Raw genomic sequence first — 21547 nt, 5'->3', positions numbered from 1 at the left:
AAACATGCATCTGTCCTACAAACTTGAGAATATATCATATTCCAATTCTAAATAACTATAAAGTCATAAAGTAAAACACCAGGAATTTTCTTCGGGAAATTATTGCATCCTTTTAAGTACAAGGGTTTACGCTAGGAAAAATACTTTTCAATATGGTCCCATGCAAATATATCTCTTTTAGGTTAATTCGCCTAGAAATCAGTCCTCCAATTAAAATGATGCTTTTGTCGCACTGCAAAGAAGTCCCACCAACACCAACTACTATATTTGAATCGATGTTTTCATTTTCCTTATCTTGTCCGTCCTGATTGTCTTCCTTCTTAGATAAAATAATTTTATGCTCTTCCCAACATTGCGTGCTCAAATCAATCGTATTCAAGAAATTGGCACCTAACGGTAACTTATTGGCTTTAGGCTTTTGAGAACGCTCATCGTTGTCCTCTGAATAAAATTCGTTAACATCCTCTTGTGTCATACCACCCATGCACACACATATTCGTCCAATACTTTCCATCTTATGACCAACGAGTCCCACGTTGACACTATCCAATTTTTCATCGTCACTTTTGCTCGAATCTCTCCTCGCAAATGTCTCTATAGGCGTCCATGTCTCACTTTCCAGGTCCATCAGCCACATATCATCAAGTACATTGAGACCATTGGACCCTCCATGCAATACAATGGTTTTGCATATAGGCTTGTCTTGGCTCAGGATTAATCTCTGTCTTCCAATTGTAGTCATGGGAATGGATGACGATTTTTCCCCTGCATTGACCAAGAGATTTTCAAAATCGTGGTTGATATTGGGATCAACGCTGTTGTCAGTACTTGCATTACCGGCGCTGACACCGGCTGCCGGGGGTTCATCCCTTGCAGTGCTACTACTGAAAAGATCTTGGTGCGTACTATGCACCATCATAGGGAAAACCGGTTTAGGGCTAGCAACGGGATCTCGTGCTATATATGACGGTTTTATGACAAAGTTTTTCTTTAAATTGTTCAATAGTCTCATATCAAGCAAACTTCTGTCCATCAACGACGTGCCATGAAGGGAATATGCTGCAAAAGCCCGTTCTTCGGGCCAGTCTGACTTGTCCTTCTCCCTCGGTGTCATTAGTATTGCGTTAGCTGTCTCTGAGAATTTACAATAGCCTCTTTTACCACGACGTATCACGGGGATTTCGATCTTCCATAGATCACTCATTGCCTCGTAACGATCATCACCAGTTTGTCTGTAGCCGCCAAATATTATAACCGTGTGTACACAAGAAGGTGCGGCATTATTGTGCGGTAATGATGAAACCACTGCTGGTTTTTCGAGTCGTCCTGAAAAAATACTAGTGTTCCGTTTCATAGGAGTCCCCGCCGTTTTGTGACTTTCAATCGTGCTGCCGGAATGAACACTATTTCTTCTATTTGGATTATCAATGGAAATCTGCAAATGACCAAATCTAGATGACATTGTCGGATATGCATTATATTTTGAAGGTTGGACGATGACATCTATTTTTGTAAATTTGAATGATACGATATCAAGAATATAGCCTGTATTATTTACATACACTCTCTTTTTGAGGTGATATTTCCCATTTTCATCACCGCGGGTTTCGGTTCTAATTTCAAATCCACCGTAAAAGAAAATATGTCGGTCCGTTAATTTGGACCCTTGTACACAGAGTAGTGGAGGTGGTATATAACCTCTCATCTTGGGCTTGCTAAAGCGACATGACGCTACAGAGGCCACATAAAGATGAGGGTTATTCACCATTGAAGGATTATTAATTACTTGAGGTAATAACGGCGGGGGTAGGTTTTTTATTCCATCAACAAAAAAATCGTTTAGCATTGGCGCATCCTCTTCATAGCTATAACATGGCATTAACCCTCCGAGCATGTAAATGTTACCATTCAATTCGACCGAACAATGGTACGTTAACGCCGGTAACTTATCTTCGGAAAATAGGGATGGGATAATCACATTACCGGACGAAATTTCATATCTTTTAGAAACATAGCCTTTACCGTCCAAAACCTGTTGACTTGGGGCTCTTTCAAAAAAAAGATCTTTTTTCACAGTGATATCTTCCTCATCATGACCATCGGAACTCTTTGAAAGATCTATATCACCGTATAACGAAAAGTCATGGAAATTCTTCCTTAGATTTGGTATCCATAAACTATGTAGTTTCAAAATATCCCACTCTTTAGTATTTACTGTCAGTAGCTTTCTATAATACTGGAAATAGGGCATCAAAGACGGTACAGATGGTAAATCAATGCTTTGATCCTGATTGACGCCAAGCTTTGCTCCTCGAGCACCTTTATTTTGCATATCAGAGATGATTTTGAAATTACTAAAATTTAATGATCGCGCGGTGCGATTCAGAAATCTGTCAACCATGAAGTTAGTCTGCAAAATGTCGTTTCTTTGCGGCGGCATATCTATATTCTTCAACGTATGACTGTTGTGCCGTAACACAAATGGCTTCTTCAAAGAATAGTATTTTTTCAGCAAATATTCATTCCTTGAACTCGCATTTCCCTTGTCACCGAATATCTCTTTACCATAAAGCTCAAAGACAGAAGAATAGTTTGTCATGTATGGTAAAGGCTCAAAACAATGATCGCCCAAAGACCGGGTACTTTCTATTCTTTCATCGTTTTCAAATGGTGATAACAGTGGTGATGCAGCTACCCTGTTCGTCTCATAAGGCCGATATCCACCATCGTCCCATGGTGAACTGGATATTTCCATGGCTATGATGTTAATAATGCGACGATTGGCCTGCCAATGAATCGCAAACTTTATTGCTCTGCTTACGCCTTATCACAGATGTTACATATTCCAACTCCCTTAATTACGGAGTTTTTTTTTTTATTGTGCTTATTATTACCGCGTAAAAAAAAGTATTCGTACATCGGGTAAGCGTACTAGCATATTATATTTCCATGATAATAGTCCTGACAATATCAGGCTGGGAATCTATAAAACGGCACAGGTGCGATAGCAGCTGTGCCGTGGAGTGGATCCTGCTTTCCAGCTACGTCAATAGTACATAATAGAGGATCAGTGTTGCCAAAAGCATCACAACGGCAGTAAATAGATATTTTGGGAATTGTTGTAGCATGCAATCTATGATGCGATCGAAGGGATTAGGTGACTCTCTTTCGTTTTGAAGGGTTGCTTGTAGATTTCCTAGTCTGTTGTTCATAAACTTGCGCCCTGTGGGATCATCAAGGCCTCTAAACACGCGATCTCTCATTACCCAGGTCTTATTCCCAATGATCTTCGCCTCTGTCACGTTTTTGCCTACATAGATATTGCTTATCAACATGTTAGGAGATCCACTCCAAAATTCGAGTATTACACCATTGATTTCGTTTTCGATGCGCAACGGATGGGTCTCTTCATAGTATAGCGGGTTTTCAATTTCTGGTGGATGCCATTCTCCCATGTAATTGGGATTTATGACTGCGCTGCGTTTCCATGTGCCTTTATGCTTGGGATTCTTTACGAACTTTGGCATCCACGCGTTACAGCGGTGTTCTGCAGTGCAGAGTGGATTTTTGATCATGGGTGGTATCCACTCGCCGTGCTTAGATTCTTCCCACCAGGAGGGCTCTTGGGCCTCAGGATCAAGAATGTATAGAGGGATGGAGCTATTCCATCCTAATGGTTTTGCACTGTTGGGATCTGGAATCATCAATGGTTCTTGTTCGTTCCAATCATCGGGTTTCACGATCTCAGGGTCTGCAATCCGAAGACGATCATCCCAATCATAGGGCTTCGTTACTGAGACATCAGGTATCGTTAGAGGCGGTGCAATAGGTGGCTTGAAACTGACCTTTTTCTTGTCCTCGATGTGTTCTCTTGCCATGGCTGTTTTACCGTCGATGAGGATTTCAAAAGATTGCGTGGATCCATCTATTATTAGCGTATACAAATGGGATTGCGAAGTATCAGTAAATCTTGATAAAGGTGTCTCTTGTAAATATTTCAGCTCAGATCTGTTTGTGATCTTGTGAACCTTATTGACGGCAAACTGCACACCGTTAGTTTCCGGGGCACAATAATCTGGACCAAAAACTATTTCCACGCCTTTCGTATCTGGCAAATAATTCTCCAGTGCCTCTACATCCACCAAATTAGACATCAACTTAATGAACGCACCGCCGCATGTCAGAGAGTTTTCCACCTTTACTTCGTACTGGACAACCAAAGTGTCAGTTTCCAAGACATTTATGGGGGTCTCCAACACATGTCCAATCATAGCAGCGACATTGCTTGTTCGAACTAGCAGGCCCTTATCCCACTCAGATCCCCGCAATCGACCCTGCGATAATCGCCATTGTGCGCCATAGATCTTAGCACCTTCCTCATCGGTGGCCTCGCTGGTGATCCACTCTTCGTTTAGATGCTTTGTATCACTGTAGGCCTGGAAATGTTCCCACCAAGAATCGTTTCCCAACGTGAAGTTGGACCGTAGCAATACGGCTTTCGCCACCCCTAGATTCAAAAATAGCCACTGCAGGTATGCAATTCTCATATTTTTGCTTCTATGGTGCTTGTTTCCTGATATGTCGAACTACTTGGCAATTGAGCGCTTACACAACACTTACAATGGTAGAGTGCAGGTGGTCTTCTTCACCTAATCAAAGGTAACTTTTTTTTCCTTATTAACGTGATTTCAAAAAAAAAATGAAACGATCAATAAAACCTTCCAAGTAATAATGTACATCCAGATATATAGAAATTTATGGAACTAAACTAAACCAGGCGACCTAATTTACAAAAGTAGAAAGAAAAAAATGCGCAATACTATTATATATCCCCAACTGCCTTTTTATACGAAGAATGATCTATTCTTCAACATCATCCGGCAAGACCCCGAATCTATTGACGGGAGTCTTCTGTGCCACCTTATCCTCTGCTAAGGAATCAAACGCTTCTGGACTCTCTTCACTTTCTTTATCCATATCATCTTTCGTGGCACCCTTTGACGCCACGGATAAGTTTCCGCTCAAAAGAGCCAACTCTCTCCTTATAGTGTCGTTGGTACTATCCCAGCCAGCCTTCCTTGTATTTTGAACATACTTGGCACGCGATATGGACTTTGCAATTTTCCCGTCCAAACGATTGGTGAAGTTCAACGCCTTCACTAGACGATCCTTGTCCATGGATGAGATAGAGTTAGCTAGCTTGTCTTCGAGAGCTTTTTTATTTATCTTTTTACCTCTTTTGCTCTTATCAGCTTTCTTAGAGATCTTTGCCTCCAGTAATGCTCCATTTTTTGCGGCTGTTCTAATCAAGATATTGGTCAGATCTGTTTTTTCAACCCTTGGTAAGTTGGTCAAATCCTTTACTTCTAAATCGTAAGCACCTGATTGTCTGGCAGCTCTGGAATTCTTTGATATTTTCTTGGACATGTTCTTTTCGTGGGCGATATAGTGGCAATATGATCGTAAGTTGGCAAATCTGAATCACTTCCAGTCGTAATTTTGGTACTTCTAAAGGGTTCGTAAGAAAATTTTCAGCTCATCGCTAAGTGTGAAATGAAAGAAAGAAAAAAAAAAAGCAAAAAAAAAAAATCAGTCGAAAGAATCACGTCTGTTGATAATGATACATAATAATAAATACATAATTTTGTGTATTGGAAAGCAAGGCGGATAGTTCTTAAACATTATTGTGTCGCTACTTCATTTCACCGTGATTGTTGGGGGTCAATAAAATCTTGACGTTGGACTCCTTGTGGTTCATTAACTCCTGGAATCCCTTTTCCCAACCGTCCTCAATTTTCTGTTTACCTGTGATCAGTTGATTACAGTCTTCAAGAGTAATTTTACCGCTATGGATGGCATGAACGACATCTTCAAAATCTTCGACGACATAGCCAATCGAACCAGTGATGATCTTTTCTTGCAGAGTCACGTCCATTGGCTGGAATGGCACAGGCTTTGGCCCCCAAACCGCAATGTTGGTGGCCGTTCCCTTGAAAGTCAGGGCTTTTAAGGAGGTCTCAAAAGTAGCTTGAATACCGGAGCAATCGTAACTGTAATCAAAGCCATCATGGCTCTCGGTCAAACCACGTAGTAACTCTACGGACTTATGACCATGCTGGGCGGGGTTGAAGACCTCAACGTCCAAACTTTTGGCCATTTTTAACCTTCTCTCTGCAACTTCAGATACCACGATCTTGCCAGCCCCCATTCCCTTAAGCACCAAGATGGTACATAATCCAATGGGACCTGCGCCCAGAACCAAAGCTGAACTGCCCTTCTTGAAGCCAGATAGCTTAACTGCATGCCAGGTAACGGACAGAGGTTCCACTAAAGCGGCCACATCCAATGGGATTTCCTTTGGGACAGGGATGATATGGTGTTCAGAAACAACGACTTGCTCTGCAAATCCGCCGCTAATCACACCCAACCCAACAAAACCGGAATGTGCGCACAGGTTTTCACTGCCCTTCTTGCAAGCTTCGCAAGGTTTGGAATTATAGTACTTGGAATGCGGCCAACAGTGCAGATCGGCACAACTGCTACCGGCATCAACGACCACGTGGTCACCCACTTTCACTTTTGTCACTCTAGGCCCCACTTTGGCAATGATCCCGGACATTTCGTGGCCCATCGCTAGAGGTAAAGCTGCGTTGGACAAAGCATGGCACTCCCCATCTTTGGGCATGAAGATTGGACCATCCGTGTACTCGTGAAGGTCTGAGCCGCAAATTCCACACCAAGAGACATCTATGATAACTTCGTCGTCGGCTTGAATTGCCGGCTTAGGAATATCATTAGTGAAATGAATATCACCTTTCTTGAAATATGCTAAAGCTCTCATGTTTACGTATTTTTTTTTTCTCTCTATTTCTTTCTCTCTTATTATCTCTTACCAAGACATTGCAAGACGGAAAGAATGAACATCCGTCGAAGAACTTTGATTGGTCCCCCACTCCATAAGACTCATCCCGCTTTTATATGCCAATTTTTCTTTTTTCCATTCCTCTTCCATTATCAAATTAAACCACTTGTTCTCCCTAAAGGGGAGAAGGACAGGCAAGAAAACGTGCTCCTGTTCCGGTTTATCGTGAATGGCTGTAAAAGAACAATATCAGCAAAACCGGAACGGATAGGATGAACTAATGGCTTGATAAATGTACGTATGCTGTATATAAAAAAGGCGTGGAAAAAATGCAGAGATGCGTATCATAGTGGCTAGCTTATCAACGCCAACAGGAGAGTACGCAATCACGTGTGACGCAACTTGGTCTCGTTCAACGACTCTCTCAGTCTTTCTTTGTCCTTGCAATTGCTGAGCTCGGATACATCTTCTTTTTCATTGCCGGCTTCTCCGTCTAATTCGCCGTGGTTGTTAGGAGTCAGTATAATCTTAATGGTGGACTCCTTCTCGTTTATCAGCTTCATTATGGCGCCCTCGAGGCCGTCTTCGATGCTCACTCTGCCCGTGATCATATGTCTTGCCTTGACAACGTCGATCCTGCGCTCTTCCAAAGCTTCGATTACCGCTTCGAAATCGTGATGTGTGTAGCACATGGAGCCCATGTACTTCCTCTCATGCAGCGTGATATCCATGGGGGAAAACTGTATCTTGTGGTGACCCCACATGGCCAGGTTCACCGCAGTGCCTCTGAAGGTCAGACATTGGATGGCAGCATTCAATGTGATTTCCAACCCGGAACAGTCGAACGTGTAGTCAAACCCGTCGCCTCCTTCAGCAATTGACCTCAGATAGTCGATGCTTTCCTTGGCAGCGTGCTCAGTTGGGTCGTAGACCCTGGCACCCATTTTCTCGGCCAGTTCTCTTCTCAACTTGGCAGGCTCTGAGACGACGATGTCCTTGCAACCGGCTGCGTCCAATGCTAGGATAGTGCCTAGACCAATGGGGCCGGCACCGATGATCAAAGCGGTAGAGCCTGCTTTGAACTCGCAGACACTAATCGCATGCCAGCACACGGCCAGAGGCTGTATCAAAGCGGCAACGTCCAGTGGGACAAAGTCCGGTACCTTGTAGCAATGCGATTCGTTCATCACCACACGTTCTGCGAACCCGCCACTTTGCACGCCAGCGCCGCAAAGCCCCAGATACGAACATATGTTATAGTAGCCCTTTTTGCAAGCAGCACACCATTCTTTGCTCACGTTGGGCGAGTTAGGCCAACGATACCGGTCCCGACACGTACCAGTGGGCTCGACAACCACTTTGTCTCCCACTTTTAGATGGGCCACACCGGGCCCCACTTCCAGAACAGTACCGGCCATTTCGTGGCCCATCGCCTGCGGCAATGGATTGTGACTGATTTCGTGCGTGTGCCCGTCCTCTGGGAAGAAGATGGGACCGTCTGTATACTCGTGCAGGTCTGTACCGCATATACCGCACCATGCGATATCGATGACGAGCTCATCGGGGGCCACGATCTGTGGCTCCTTCAAGTGGCCTGTGAACCTAACGTCACCCTTACCGAAGTACGCTAAGGCTCTCATGATAGTAGATCTTGCTAATGTTGTTGTTGTGTCTCAACTTGTAATATATATGTGTATGTATTAATTGCTTAATATCTTGTTGGTCTTTTCACACATGACAAGATTCAAGAACTGGGAAACCACACCGAATGACGCCCTTATATATATATAGATATACTTCTTCTCTTCCAACCATTGAACAACGTGCTCTTAACAGTTGCACTATCCCGCTTCTTCTTCCTCAGCTACAGCCGTGATCGACCCCCTTGCTTAATCCTCCTTATCATGTAATTAAGCAAACGAGCCAAAACCCCTCAAGTTGCCTATGCTAATCATCTCAATCTCGGCTACTGCCTCCTCACCTCGCACGGCAACCACGGAGAGGCTTCCACGGAGCTAAGGGGTAGCATTGAACCCTGCTTACGAAGTACGTAATGAGTATATTACATCACTTTACACAAATAATAACGAGCAAAAAAAAAAAATAGCGTCTAGCTTACGGCTAGAAAACGTCCCCTTGGTCAAGCATGGCGTCAGCAACCATGACGAAGCTGGCAATGTTGGCCCCCTTGACCAATGATGGCAGTGTCTTAGTGTTTTTCTCCGTCGCGTATTCTTCTGAGGCCTGTATGCAGTCGTTGAAGCAGTTAATCATAATCTTCTTCAGTTCTTGGTCGACTCGCTCGGCGGTCCAAGTAACTTTCTGGGAGTTCTGAGCCATTTCCAGGCCGGACACCGCTACACCGCCAAGATTGGCAGCCTTTGGCGGGCCAAACCAGACCGCCTCCTTAGCATTGGCTGCAGTGCTGCGTGCGGTTTCGAAAACAGAGATTGCCTCGGGCGTAGAGCCCATGTTCGCACCTTCGGCCACGAACTTGACCCCGGATGCTACCAGGGCCTTGGCCTCATCGCCGCTGACCTCGTTTTGGGTGGCACATGGTAGGGCAATGTCCACGTCTCTCACATGCGTCCACGGGCGTGCTCCCGGGATATACTTGACTTTACTCTCGCTGAACGTGGAGTACTCCTCGACAATTTCCCTCAAAGACTTGAAGCGGATCTTCGCTGCAGCAATATCGCTGATCTGGTCGGAAGTAATACCTGTCTCGGAGACAACGCACCCTTTCGAATCGGACAACGACACCACAATAGCACCCAACTCGATAACTTTTAGAGCTGCATATTGCGCCACGTTGCCGCTTCCGGAGATGGTCACACGCTTGCCCTCGAACGATTCCTTGCCGTTCGTCGCATAGTCGATCATCGCTTGCGTGTAGTACACGAGGCCGAACCCAGTGGCCTCAGGTCTGATGAGCGAGCCACCCCAGTTCAAGCCCTTACCGGTCAAGACACCTTCCCAGGTATTCTTGTACGATCTGTAAGCCCCAAACAGGTAACCGATTTCACGGCCGCCAACACCTATATCACCCGCGGGGACGTCTGTGTCCTTACCAATATGTTTACTTAGTTCTTTCATGAACGCGTAACAAATTCTTCTGATCTCATTGTCTGACTTTCCCTTCAAGTCCACACACAAACCACCCTTACCACCACCCATATCCAACCCAGTGAGGGCGTTCTTGAAGATCTGTTCAAAACCCAGGAATTTCAGTATTGACAGGTTCACTGATGGGTGGAAACGTAGTCCGCCCTTATAAGGGCCCTTGGCTGAGTTAAACTGCACTCTGTATCCCTGTGCCACCTCTTGCTCGCCTTTGTCGTTTTCCCAGGTGACTCGGAATTGAATGATCCTTTCCGGAACAGAGACAATGGGTAGTACCTTTTTATACTGCGGGAACTTCTCGAAGACTTTAGAATCCTTCACGGAAGAAACAATCTCATCGTAGGCCTGCTGAAACTCTGGTTCGCTTGCCATGTTGTTGTTGTTATTGTTATTGTTGCTGCCGCTGTTTCACTGCGTATGCTAACTTCTGTAATTACTTATATATAATAACTGACTACAAGAACAAGCAGAAAATTGCTTATTGTTGTCCTGTTTATATATGGATGCACGAAGTATTCTATAAAATCCTCTAGTCATCATTTTTCTTGGCCACAACAGTACTATATACCTACTATTCCTTTGATGTCGGTATCCTTATCTTATCGATAAGAAAGTCCCTTTAAAATCTAATTGGCTCCCTCTCCGCATTTTCTTTTTCTTTGAAAACTAGACAAAAGGACATATTGAAGGAAAAAAAGGATAAATAATGTTGTCTTTGATTTTGGGTGAGTTTTCCCATTGATAATAATTGCGTGATGTAAAATCGTACCCTACCGTTAGTAGTCGGCATATATCTCTCTCAGTGAGCTCTCTTTCCTATATAATTGTGCTGATCATTAACTCGAGGATTTTCCGAAACCTGAATAACGGTTTAAGCCGCTCCTAAAACGGAAAATCCAGCAATGAGAGAAAGATCGACTGACGTAGGGTTGATACGATTGGGGAGGGACACTACGGTCATATCATGCATCACCCATTTTTCCATCGCTTGACTTCGTGATTATTCATGGCTTATATCTCGTGAGACATCAAGATTTTGCCTTCCTTAAATCAAATTTTTTGTATTTGAAGATGACTCATGAACCATCTTGCGCAGCAAAACATAAAATTAATATCGACATTAATTATACAGCTTTTTTACGAGAGTGCTTCGTAGGTTCATCAGCTTTCTTGATTACTGGACTCAGAACCCCCTCCGATAGTTGTATTTGCTCCCACCCTAAGAATACGCAATAAGGAAAATGGATAAGCATAATCGGAGCGTTCAGTTAGCGGCTGTATGTAAAGATTTCATGTGACTCAATCCGTTTGCTTTAGAAGATGATTTATGAGACATGCTTAAAAAGCATAAATCAAAAAACACCGTGCAGTTATGGGTTCTTAAAGATCAAATCAACATATGCAGGAACTTTAAATCAAAACAAGATCTTTGTGAGCAGGACAGTGCAATAAGCACGAGTAACCTTCTGGAAATAAGCGTAGCACATGTTCCTATTCCTTCAGCTTCGCAATAAATTAGCAGGTACATCAAGATACACAGTCTATGATCGTCCATAAAACGGTTATCACAATACTATGTTCGTTGTGTCACTTGAATGCTGTTTTTGGGATAATAAAATAAACTTTCTCCTTCATATGTTGGAACAAGTAGCTTCATCATTATTCATATGAGTAGAGATCACTACTATCTGAGATATTCACAGTATATTCTACAGTGTACTTCGTATATGCTACCTTGACATTGTATCTTTAGTAGGATAAAGGAATGCTAAACCAGTTGTTCAGACAATGAGCATAGTTAAAATCAAAGATCCATTAATTCAACATCAAATTAGAATTTCTATATAAATAATATGAGTCGTTATATTGAATTTATATTAGATTCCCAAGTTGATTATCATGATGAAATTACTTGACATATTCAATCTGCTTTTTTTTACCCTTCTCTCTTGAATAGTATAAGAAATTTGTGCTTTTATTCTTAATTATTGTTACTAATTATTAAAATTATTCTTGTCTTCTTTAAGATTTAGAACGAACTGAAAACTATTGTACTTGTATGTATAAGGCATGTATGTCTTCAGTTATGAAGGAAATCTTTGTTAATAGATCGAAAAGCAGAATTGTTATTCTGAGAAGAAGGCGACTTAGGAGATGAGAGATCCCTTACAATATAGAATGAAATTTCAATGATGCTTAATTCTAAATAAAAAATCAAAAGATATGAATGGAATTATTTAGGTTTAGAATTAGTTACTGAGAGACTAACATCTTCATTATTCAATACATAAATCAAAAAATTAACTTATAGAATAAATTTTATTATGATTATATAAATAAGAAAAAATACGTCGAATGGATTACAAGGGCATGATATACCATTAATATGAATGATCATTTATGGATAATGAGGTTCTATTACTGCACTAATCAATAATAAAAAGTTGTTTTACTCAAAGTTATCCTTGTTATTATTATGACTCAGATTCTACAGATAACTCAACCATTTCTAACATTCACTAACATGATTCAACTGAAAACAATATCGTAGATATTACTGATGAGAATTAGTTGCAATTTGAAACAAATCGTTATGGTGAAACACAAAACAATGAAAATGATGCTAAAATCAATGAATATAAAGATAAAGACAATAGGTCACTATATGGAAATCTTTCAATGAGCAAAAGTTCCGTATTGATAGAATAAAATCGATGGTACGCTTGGTTCAAGGAGGAAACATCCTCAAAATCGTTGACTAAATCAGATATCTCTCGTGTCTTTTACTTTTGTATGGCTTATTGGATTAAAAACTTGGATACTGCCAAGGTAAACAGCGTCTATGTCTCTGGTATGCTTCGCACTCAAGATATTTATACAGTTGGTAACATTGCATTCCAGTTACTTTCCTTGATTTACCCAACCGGAATTCTTTAATTAAGTTTTACAGGCTTAAAATTGTGTTGGTCATAGTTAACCCTTAGTAGTGCTTATGTGAATTCTGTTCCACGTATAAAAGTTATCAGATTCACTAGTGCTTTTGAAGCTTCAGGCTATTTGGCGTCCCAATACCTATTTGGTTCTTTCTACAAACGTCATGAAACGGTACATCGTTTTGCCTCCTAGTGTTTGGGACAATATTTCGGTGTCTTATCTGCAGATGATAGTCAATCAGCATTATATTTTTATCGTTAAATGATGTAAGTGGTTGGGAAGGGTGGGGTGAAAATTATTATCGATGCCATTTTATTTATCGCAGTAGTATCATTGGCTTCGACTCTCTACTGGTGGTCCATACAATTTTCACTGAATCTTCTTTACTAAAGTTTACTGATAATAATTTTATTGATATTGTTATTATCATCTTTTAATTTTAATATTCTTATTTTATATTATAATCTAGTTATTAATTTTTATCATTTCCTTGTTTTTATAATCATAAATTTGTACACTTTAGTTATTCGTACCATTTAAATGTTTTATTTTGTCATGATTGTTAATTAATATTATTTGATTTTAAAATATGAAAAACCATTTTTTGATGATTAAAAAATAGATAATTTATGCTTATGGTTTTGACCAGTAAAAATCTGTGACAATTGTTGGGATTAAATTTTGATGAGGATAATAATATTATGTATATAGAATATACTGGAAGTTCTCCCCATGGATTTAGGAATCCTCGAAAGGGAATGGCCAATTTTACGTAATATTATACTTAATTCCTTGATTTTATACGTCTTCCTTCATTGGTCTTGTGGCATTATCAATCCTTGCGCTTCAGCTTCCACGAAATTCGATGACAGCCTGAATCTTATTTTACTGGTGTGATGCATCGCGTCATCTTCTCAACACTGTATATGATAATCTTCTAGCTACATAAATGAATGTATCAATCTATCGTACTAGTAATTGATAGATACTTGATTACTGTTCTCACAGTTATGATGAATATCATTGCTCAGACACCCACTGCATGGATGAGTGCTCTTAAAAGGAAAAGAAAACAGGCTCTCAGGTATCTAAAGGGGTTTACATCGATCAAATTCTCTTATTTCTGCCTTCTTGTTTTAATTTTTGTTGTTTTACATACATCATGAAGGAAAAACGGCGAAGAGAGATTATATCGTACTGTACAGCTCTAAGTACACTATTTAAAAGCCAAAATCAAAAAAATCAAAATTATATCTATTTTTGATAGAAATAATGCTAAAACAACCATTTTTTACATCCAAATTTTCAACTTTATATTTATAGTCTTCATCAAAAACTGTTCACAATTTTGATGTGTGCAATATATGATATCAAAAAATACATGTGTTCTTTCTGATTACAGGCTCGCGAAAGAAGCTAAACTGCATGTCCGATGCACTTCATGTCATTATCATTTCTCAATTTACGAAGAAAAAGGGAAAAAAAAAATACCGATAGACGATATAACAATCCCTTTGATACCACTTTGAACTTTAAATTCATTTTTTTTTTAAAGGTCACATTGATGAAAGAGTAATTTTCTGTAACTATATTTTCAAAAGTTGCTATTGCTATTGAATATATACATAGTTCGGTGGTGTATCTACGCGATTGGGTAGCAAATCTGAATCTCATCTTACTCTTCTAGAGATTTTACAGTGCAACCTGAAAGACAACTTAAATTTAAGAAGATGACGTTATCTTGAGGTTTCTTGAAAAATTTAATAAAATCAACGTCAAGGATGGCCTGCTAATAAAACCTACGAGTCAATTTCGATTTCCTTTCCAAAACAAGAGAGTTATGAGAGACCGTTTCAAACTTAAATGTGTTCTCATTTTAGATATCGGAAAGAGACAATTTCTAACAATCAAACGACCTAAGATCAGACGTTCAGAAAAATTCATATGGAAAGCTAGTGATATTCACCGCGATTGTATTAGTAGATGAATCGTTACACTGATATATAAAACAGAGAATAAGAAAAAGTCGACTACGATCGTTGATAAGCGTATGATATTGGCTAATGACGGCTCACAACGGTATTTCCTTATTCAATAGCCACGGCTGTAGAAAACTGCCGTAATTCATGTCTCGGAAGAAACCACCTTGATAATGAAATGAAGATATTTATCCCGTATCACCGTCAATTTTCCGTCTCAGGTTATAAAAATGACAGAAAAACTGGTTACCCAAAACATTAGTCTTAACAAGAGTTATGGAGACGTTGAGTTCCTCTGATGTGCAATATTTACTTCCAGGTGCCATCTCTCAATGGCCCCAAATTCTAGTCCGTCTATGCTTGATGTCTAAGACCATTATGTCCCAGAATAATTTGTGGGAAGGTAAATTGCAAGAGAGTGCTCTGCTAATAATTACCCATCCTGAAATAAGGTGCGGCCAATTATATGATATTGAAATGGCTTTTTTTAGATTTTCTGAAGGAGCCGAAACCCTTTTCTTATAGTTTTCAAGAGCATGTTTACGCTGACATTGGTGGTATTCTTCCAGGCTCTATAACTGAAAGAAATCATATGATTGACCAGCTGAAAAAACCGGTTTCAGGGAGAGTCTGTATATTTACCGTCTGTTACAGATCTTATGCTTTATCCTCGATGTCCTGATACTAGATATATCTATCATGATGCCAATAACCTCCATCAGGTGACCTCTATTCAAAGGTGATCTCCTATGGATAGAAACTATCGGTTTCTGCTTTGCGAACAATTAGAAAGAATAAGGCACTGATTTAGTTGACGATTTTTCTTTATTCTTGAGGCAATTTTAGCGCAATTAGAAGGGTTCTACAAAACAATGCGTTTATAGAAATCAAAGTATTGTGTCATTGCTGTGGAAAAAACTTTGTTGAGAACAAGGAGAATAAAAAAGCAAACACTAACGGGCTAACTACGAGACCATGAGATATATGTCTTATGAGTCCAGCAGAAGAATATCTCCCGAAGAAGATATTGTGAGGTTTAAAGATGGGCGGAGCTTAAAGATCGAAATATTCGATGGGAAGAATCTTCCGAAATGCTTTGATTTTAACAGGAAAAAAAAGAACACTATTGCCCGAAGAAACGGTGAGGATTTTCATGTTTTCATCTCTGCAACTTCTCAAAAAATTTAATGGCAATAAAAAGGTTTCTGATAACTGAGGCCAGATGAAATCAGAATCTTACTATTCCTAATTGTAGAAATCTGGCTTTATGACATTTATATAGAAATTAATACAAAAATCATTATTTGCAACTTCTCAGAGACAACGTCTGTAGATGCACCAAAAATCGCCAAATATTATCAGTTAACAATCGAAACACTCAAAAGACTGTGCTTGCTCACTATACTTCGAAATTCGCCACATATCTTCTCGAATAGATCTTCCAAAAGGCTGATTTATTCATTGGTTGATTTTGTGCAGGCCGAGCTCCATTCGGCTTAAATAAAATTGCCAAATTGACAGAGAAACTCAGTTGTCAAATTTCACTCATAAATTACATAGACTTCATGAAGAAAGAACTCAGAAGGGCAATAAGATGACAGCGTAATTTTATGAAGGAGCCTACGCATATCCCAGTCAACGTGAGATCAGTGTTTATCGTATATCAAACGATGCGTATCATTTTCACAAAATTGTGTGATTTTAGAAATTTATGAACGATAAGGCTAATGCTATCGGGCGTAAACAGAGAATTCTAAAGGGAGTGTCAATAAGTGGGACGACATCGTTCTGTTGTTTGAGTGCCCTTTTATTTGCAAAAAGAAAAAGTTAATGCTCATTTCTTAATAGTTTTCATCATAATATTGGAGTGTTTGCGACGACATTTACGGGAGGCTGCTGAATTTTTTTAGGCTGTGCGCAGAGTACCACTATGCAGGCATATTTTATGGGATTTACTAGCCGTGGTAAATGGGGGAAAGATGTATGTTGTCTTATATAAGAGATACGTGGAGTGTACTCTATGGTTTTTCAATCAATTCGTCAAACGTGTCTTTTCCCTCCGAGGTGTCGGGCCGAAATTAAAGTTTGGCTATATGGCCGCGTTTAGAAATAAGGTTTGCTGCAGAATGAGTAAATCAGGGACTAACTGCTTTATAGGGACCGAAGAGTAGGAACGCCATACTTTGTTACAGTTTTCGTGTAAATATGGATATTCCAGCCTCAGTGTGAATATATCCAGTTGCTCGGAGAATCACGCAATTACAGCAACTGTCATTATATTTACAGAACAAGCTAATTGGGCTCCCAACAATACCATCACATGTGCTTACAGAAATGTTAAACACATCTTTGTCATTAGAAGCTCCTCCCACTTATTGTTCAATAAGAATATCAACTAAGTTATTAGCAATTGCACGATGGATGGGAGGGCAGTTTTATAGTGGGGGTAAGCATTTTTTTTGGTTGTCGGATACAGATGCTTTTTTAAACTATTTATAATACAGGTTGAAAATTCAATTAAGATATCAGCTGGCACATCACGCCATCAATGCCAAATGAAAAACGAAAAGAGAATAGGCTTATTGTTTCTCGAATATCTTGAATCCCAAAAGATTGTCCTATCAAAGATCGCTTTATTTTGTTCTATTATGAGATTTGTAAGTTTCAAGCTTTTCGAATCTGAGTAAAAATACGGTGGCAACTTACTTCCCGGTGAAAAATGTTTGAGGCTGGCCTACTTCGATGTCAGTTGCTGATTTTTTGTTAATAGGGCTAATATTATGGCACTGTATTCAAAGTTTATCTCTCAAACATGCCCTTCCGAAACAGCTCATTCAGTTTCATAATAAAAACTACTGCAGATTCTCCCGTACCGGGAAACTGGTGCAATGTACTTCAGGTATTTTTTCAGTCTATACCAGACTTTCTGGCACAATTTTGTGGGATTATTCATTGCCAGCCAATTTTAGATCTCAGCTTTTCTGGTCTCTTATCTTCCAAAAGCAGTATTTTTACATTGCTCTACCACACATATTGCTATCAATCGATTGCGTCAAGAGAGGATATTTGAAACGCAATGCTAGTTAATTGACCCTGGGTGTTGACATATCTCTTCTTTCTTACTTACCGTGAAGGGGAAGGATATAGTATGAAGGCGTCGATAGTTCCAATCGCGCAGATATTTAGTGCCCGTCCAAACTGGTCTCGACGCTTTTCGTTAATATAGTGTTACTAGGTGAATGCTGTCATAATTTTAATAAAATATTTCTCCCGCTATTACAAGTGAACAAGTTTACCGACGACATACAAGTCATGGCCGCTACGAGATACCACTCCCAACACATTTGAGAACCTTTCATGTGAAAAGGGAAGCTTCCAGTTTTCTGTGGCAACTGAAGAAATTACGACGGGCTGCATCCATATATTCGTTGATCACATAAAGTACAGACTAGAGATCGCGGGTAATAGAAAAAATCATCATGTAGACTGGAAATTCTACTCCATATACTAGTTTACCAACAATTTTGTTGTTGAGTACGAAATCATATGTACCCCTACAGGATACGATTCATAAGGCGCATGCTAGTTTTTCAAGTTTGATTTGGGGAGAGTAAAAGCTACTATTTTTCATGGAAACCGTTTAGCGCATGTCAATGAAGGCTTAGACAATAGGCTTCTGAACGAGGGTCCAAGTAAACTCGGATCTTCTGTTTGACCGAAAAAGGAAATATCGCAGGCACGGAAAAGGGTTTTCTAAGGTACCCCGGCTCCCCTATAATTGGCATTCTTCTTTTCGGTACATACGAGAGAATATGGACAATACAAAACGTGCCTTCTTATACGAGAGCTGTCGAAGAGGTCGTTCAAGGACATGTACATTCGCATAGTGACAATGAATATGGGTGTGAGAGCTAAGATGGGAAGAGGTATGCTATGAAAGGTGAGCGTCCACTAATTCGTTTGGGTAGTAACAATTTGGTTTAGAAATCATATAAATAGGGCAGCGTTGATCATCTATCTTTGAGAATATGCCTTTATTCTTCTCTTTCTAGTTAAGCCTATATCAGCACTAAAGAAACAATCGAAAACAAACAAATACAATGGTCAAATTAACTTCAATCGCTGCTGGTGTTGCCGCTATCGTTGCCGGTGTTGCCGCCGCCCCAGCCACTACCACCCTAGCTCAATCCGACGAAAGAGTCAACTTGGTTGAATTGGGTGTCTACGTTTCTGATATCAGAGCTCACTTGGCCCAATACTACTTGTTCCAAGCCGCCCACCCAACTGAAACCTACCCAGTTGAAGTTGCTCAAGCTGTTTTCAACTACGGTGACTTCACCACGATGTTGACCGGTATTGCCCCAGACCAAGTGACCAGAATGATCACTGGTGTCCCATGGTACTCCACCAGATTGAGACCAGCCATCTCCAGTGCTCTATCTAAGGACGGTATTTACACTGCTATTCCAAAATAGTGTAACACTTTTCGGAAAGATATAAAGAAATTACGATAAAATAAATAGTATATATGTAAATTGATAATATAAACCTATTCAACTAACTACTGCATGTCATTTTAGAGAACGCAAGTCGCGAAGTGGGTAATGATTTTGTGGGGAATCGACGAAATTGCAGAGAAGCTCCAACTTCCCCATCAGAGATGCTTTAGATTTTCTCGGGCATCGATCGGGCCAGAATAATTGCCCATTACGGTGTTCAGAATTGAATTTTGCAGATCACTTGACTTGTGCTATGGACAAGATAGATGTGCTATTTGGCAGCTATCGCGGGCACAGATAACTGATACTTTACCGTAACTTATCTCCAAGAATATGACCTCAAATACCCTCAATCCCATCATCAAAGTGCAGCGAACGTTTAGCCAACGATTGGGTTTCTTCTTGCATTCGAAAATGCTCAAAAAGGAAGTAATTAAATTTCACTAGGAGCCCCGAACAAGCTTTCAGTACCAAGCCGAATACTGTGCTCTCCTTAGTGAATGTGAAAAACTCAAGTAAGATCCAGCTCTGCATCATCTCGAGATCTGTTTTATCTTCAAGGGCAGGACTCAGTAGCATATAGATACAACTAATCAGCAAAGTGATAGAGCTGGATTCTGAGAATTCCAATTGATGAAAATCGGCCTCATGAAAACAAGATTTACAGCAGCCTCAAAGATACCACTATCAATCATCGACCCAATCCTTGTAGTCGATATTTTCGAGGGAATTTACGAGCACAGAAACACATACTCTCAGTTTCACTTGCCAACAAACAGAAAACTCATCATAGCCTGGCGGGCCACTTTCCCCTAAGAATATTTGAGGGCATTGCTTTAACTCCCTTTGAGGTTGCAGTCCAAAAAGGGCCCCTTTGGTCCTGCACATACATCCGATAGTAGGGCAAGAGTCCCAATCAAATTCAGGAATGTCCTCTATGTCATCATCTACTTCTGGTATACAGCCAATTGCAGCCTTTATGGTGAACAATGAAGAATTTAAATCAAATTTATCATTTGAAGTGAAAATCCATTTCATAATAGCCATTTTGCTCTCTACAACATATACTGATCTAATTCCAGAACATCTAACAAGTGTGATTTTTCTGAATTCCTCCTTTTTCCCAAAGTCGAGCTCAAGCACATGAGAAATCTTGCTGCTGGTTGTGTAGTACCTTGATTTTTTTACAGTAACAGTGCAAAAAAGAATTTTAAACAGAGTGTATCCGCCACACTTTCCTTTTACTTTGTAATCTGAACCTTCAGGAACGTCCCCATCCCTCAATATTTCGTATCGGTAAAAAAGAAAGCCCACACGGTTTTCCACAGCAATAAAAGTCTTCTTATTACGCAAGGCAAACAACGGTAAACCCTCTCCATTGCTCAGGAAAGTTTTGAAAGGTGCTTTTGCATTCACAAAAAGGTCTCTGGACCGCTTCGATCTAAAGATTAGATCATCTTTGAAAACGCGAGGCTTGAGTACTCCAGTTCTTGCAATGGTGTCAAACTTGAAGTCAGTCGGAAGGTCCTTCCTCTCATTGTTAGCGTAGATGTCCTCTTCTATGGTTTTTATAAGAGGTTCGTATGAATTGCGATACGAACGCATGATATTGAACTTAATCCTTGAACTGGTTAACCGCCCATGTCTCGCGTTCTTTTGCTTGGCCTCTACTATTAGCCACTTAATCTTCTATTTAAAAGAGGAAGGACACATTTTTTCGAATACTTTCTTAGCAGACCACGTGCGTCCTGGGGTTATGAGAGATGCTATTCTTCTCTGGCAATTGTGATATCCGAATTCCCTTAAATGCCAACCATTAAAGTTAACCAATGATCTTCATTTGATTCAAATATAGAGTTACACTTTCCAAGAAAATCAGCACCTCGGGGCCTTTCCTTTCCCTTTTCTAGGAGGACTCATGGAATTAACGGGTCCTTCTTCGCAAGTTTAAAAAACCGGCGTCCCAACTTCGAAGCACAGTGACCTGTTTCTGGTAAAATATCGTACGTCATGAAAAATAAAGTCGAGTTTAGTCTGGATGGGATATCTTAGGGAAGTAGAGCTGTGTCTTGCGGTATCTTGCCCAACTCATCAATGAAGTACTGCATCTCAAGAAAATTCTTTATCTCCTGCACAACAAGTCTCATGTC

General features: G+C 40.2%; 8 protein-coding genes across 8 annotated transcripts; 1 reads left to right on the top strand and 7 right to left on the bottom strand.

Annotated features, from left to right (window-relative positions):
* Positions 1 to 112: 112 nt before the first annotated feature.
* On the bottom strand, positions 113 to 2755 carry GPB2 (Gpb2p; the record flags this gene model as incomplete). Its single annotated transcript, XM_056227048.1, has 1 exon — positions 113 to 2755. The coding sequence occupies one exon, from the start codon at positions 2753 to 2755 to the stop codon at positions 113 to 115; it is 2643 nt and encodes an 880-aa protein (XP_056085820.1).
* Positions 2756 to 3041: 286 nt separating this feature from the next.
* On the bottom strand, positions 3042 to 4547 carry CNE1 (calnexin; the record flags this gene model as incomplete). The annotated part of the gene is made up of 1 exon (XM_056226937.1): positions 3042 to 4547. The coding sequence occupies one exon, from the start codon at positions 4545 to 4547 to the stop codon at positions 3042 to 3044; it is 1506 nt and encodes a 501-aa protein (XP_056085819.1).
* A 313-nt stretch (positions 4548 to 4860) lies between these two features.
* ECM1 (Ecm1p) lies at positions 4861 to 5427 on the bottom strand (the record flags this gene model as incomplete). The annotated part of the gene is made up of 1 exon (XM_056232428.1): positions 4861 to 5427. The coding sequence occupies one exon, from the start codon at positions 5425 to 5427 to the stop codon at positions 4861 to 4863; it is 567 nt and encodes a 188-aa protein (XP_056085818.1).
* Positions 5428 to 5692: 265 nt separating this feature from the next.
* BDH1 ((R,R)-butanediol dehydrogenase) lies at positions 5693 to 6841 on the bottom strand (the record flags this gene model as incomplete). The annotated part of the gene is made up of 1 exon (XM_056232317.1): positions 5693 to 6841. The coding sequence occupies one exon, from the start codon at positions 6839 to 6841 to the stop codon at positions 5693 to 5695; it is 1149 nt and encodes a 382-aa protein (XP_056085817.1).
* Positions 6842 to 7248: 407 nt separating this feature from the next.
* Positions 7249 to 8502, bottom strand: BDH2 (putative dehydrogenase BDH2; the record flags this gene model as incomplete). The annotated part of the gene is made up of 1 exon (XM_056232206.1): positions 7249 to 8502. One exon carries the CDS (start codon positions 8500 to 8502, stop codon positions 7249 to 7251), a length of 1254 nt encoding a protein of 417 aa, XP_056085816.1.
* A 481-nt stretch (positions 8503 to 8983) lies between these two features.
* On the bottom strand, positions 8984 to 10357 carry GDH3 (glutamate dehydrogenase (NADP(+)) GDH3; the record flags this gene model as incomplete). Its single annotated transcript, XM_056232095.1, has 1 exon — positions 8984 to 10357. The coding sequence occupies one exon, from the start codon at positions 10355 to 10357 to the stop codon at positions 8984 to 8986; it is 1374 nt and encodes a 457-aa protein (XP_056085815.1).
* Positions 10358 to 18998: 8641 nt separating this feature from the next.
* Positions 18999 to 19373, top strand: SKDI01G0050 (SRP1/TIP1 family protein; the record flags this gene model as incomplete). The annotated part of the gene is made up of 1 exon (XM_056231380.1): positions 18999 to 19373. The coding sequence occupies one exon, from the start codon at positions 18999 to 19001 to the stop codon at positions 19371 to 19373; it is 375 nt and encodes a 124-aa protein (XP_056085814.1).
* A 711-nt stretch (positions 19374 to 20084) lies between these two features.
* SKDI01G0040 (uncharacterized protein) lies at positions 20085 to 21002 on the bottom strand (the record flags this gene model as incomplete). The annotated part of the gene is made up of 1 exon (XM_056230269.1): positions 20085 to 21002. One exon carries the CDS (start codon positions 21000 to 21002, stop codon positions 20085 to 20087), a length of 918 nt encoding a protein of 305 aa, XP_056085813.1.
* Between the last annotated feature and the right edge of the window lie 545 nt (positions 21003 to 21547).

The sequence above is a fragment of the Saccharomyces kudriavzevii genome (genome assembly GCF_947243775.1).
Source record: "Saccharomyces kudriavzevii IFO 1802 strain IFO1802 genome assembly, chromosome: 1".
Lineage (NCBI taxonomy): Eukaryota > Fungi > Ascomycota > Saccharomycetes > Saccharomycetales > Saccharomycetaceae > Saccharomyces > Saccharomyces kudriavzevii.
Note: the sequence above shows the minus strand (reverse complement) of the source record. Positions and strands in the feature narration are given on the sequence as shown.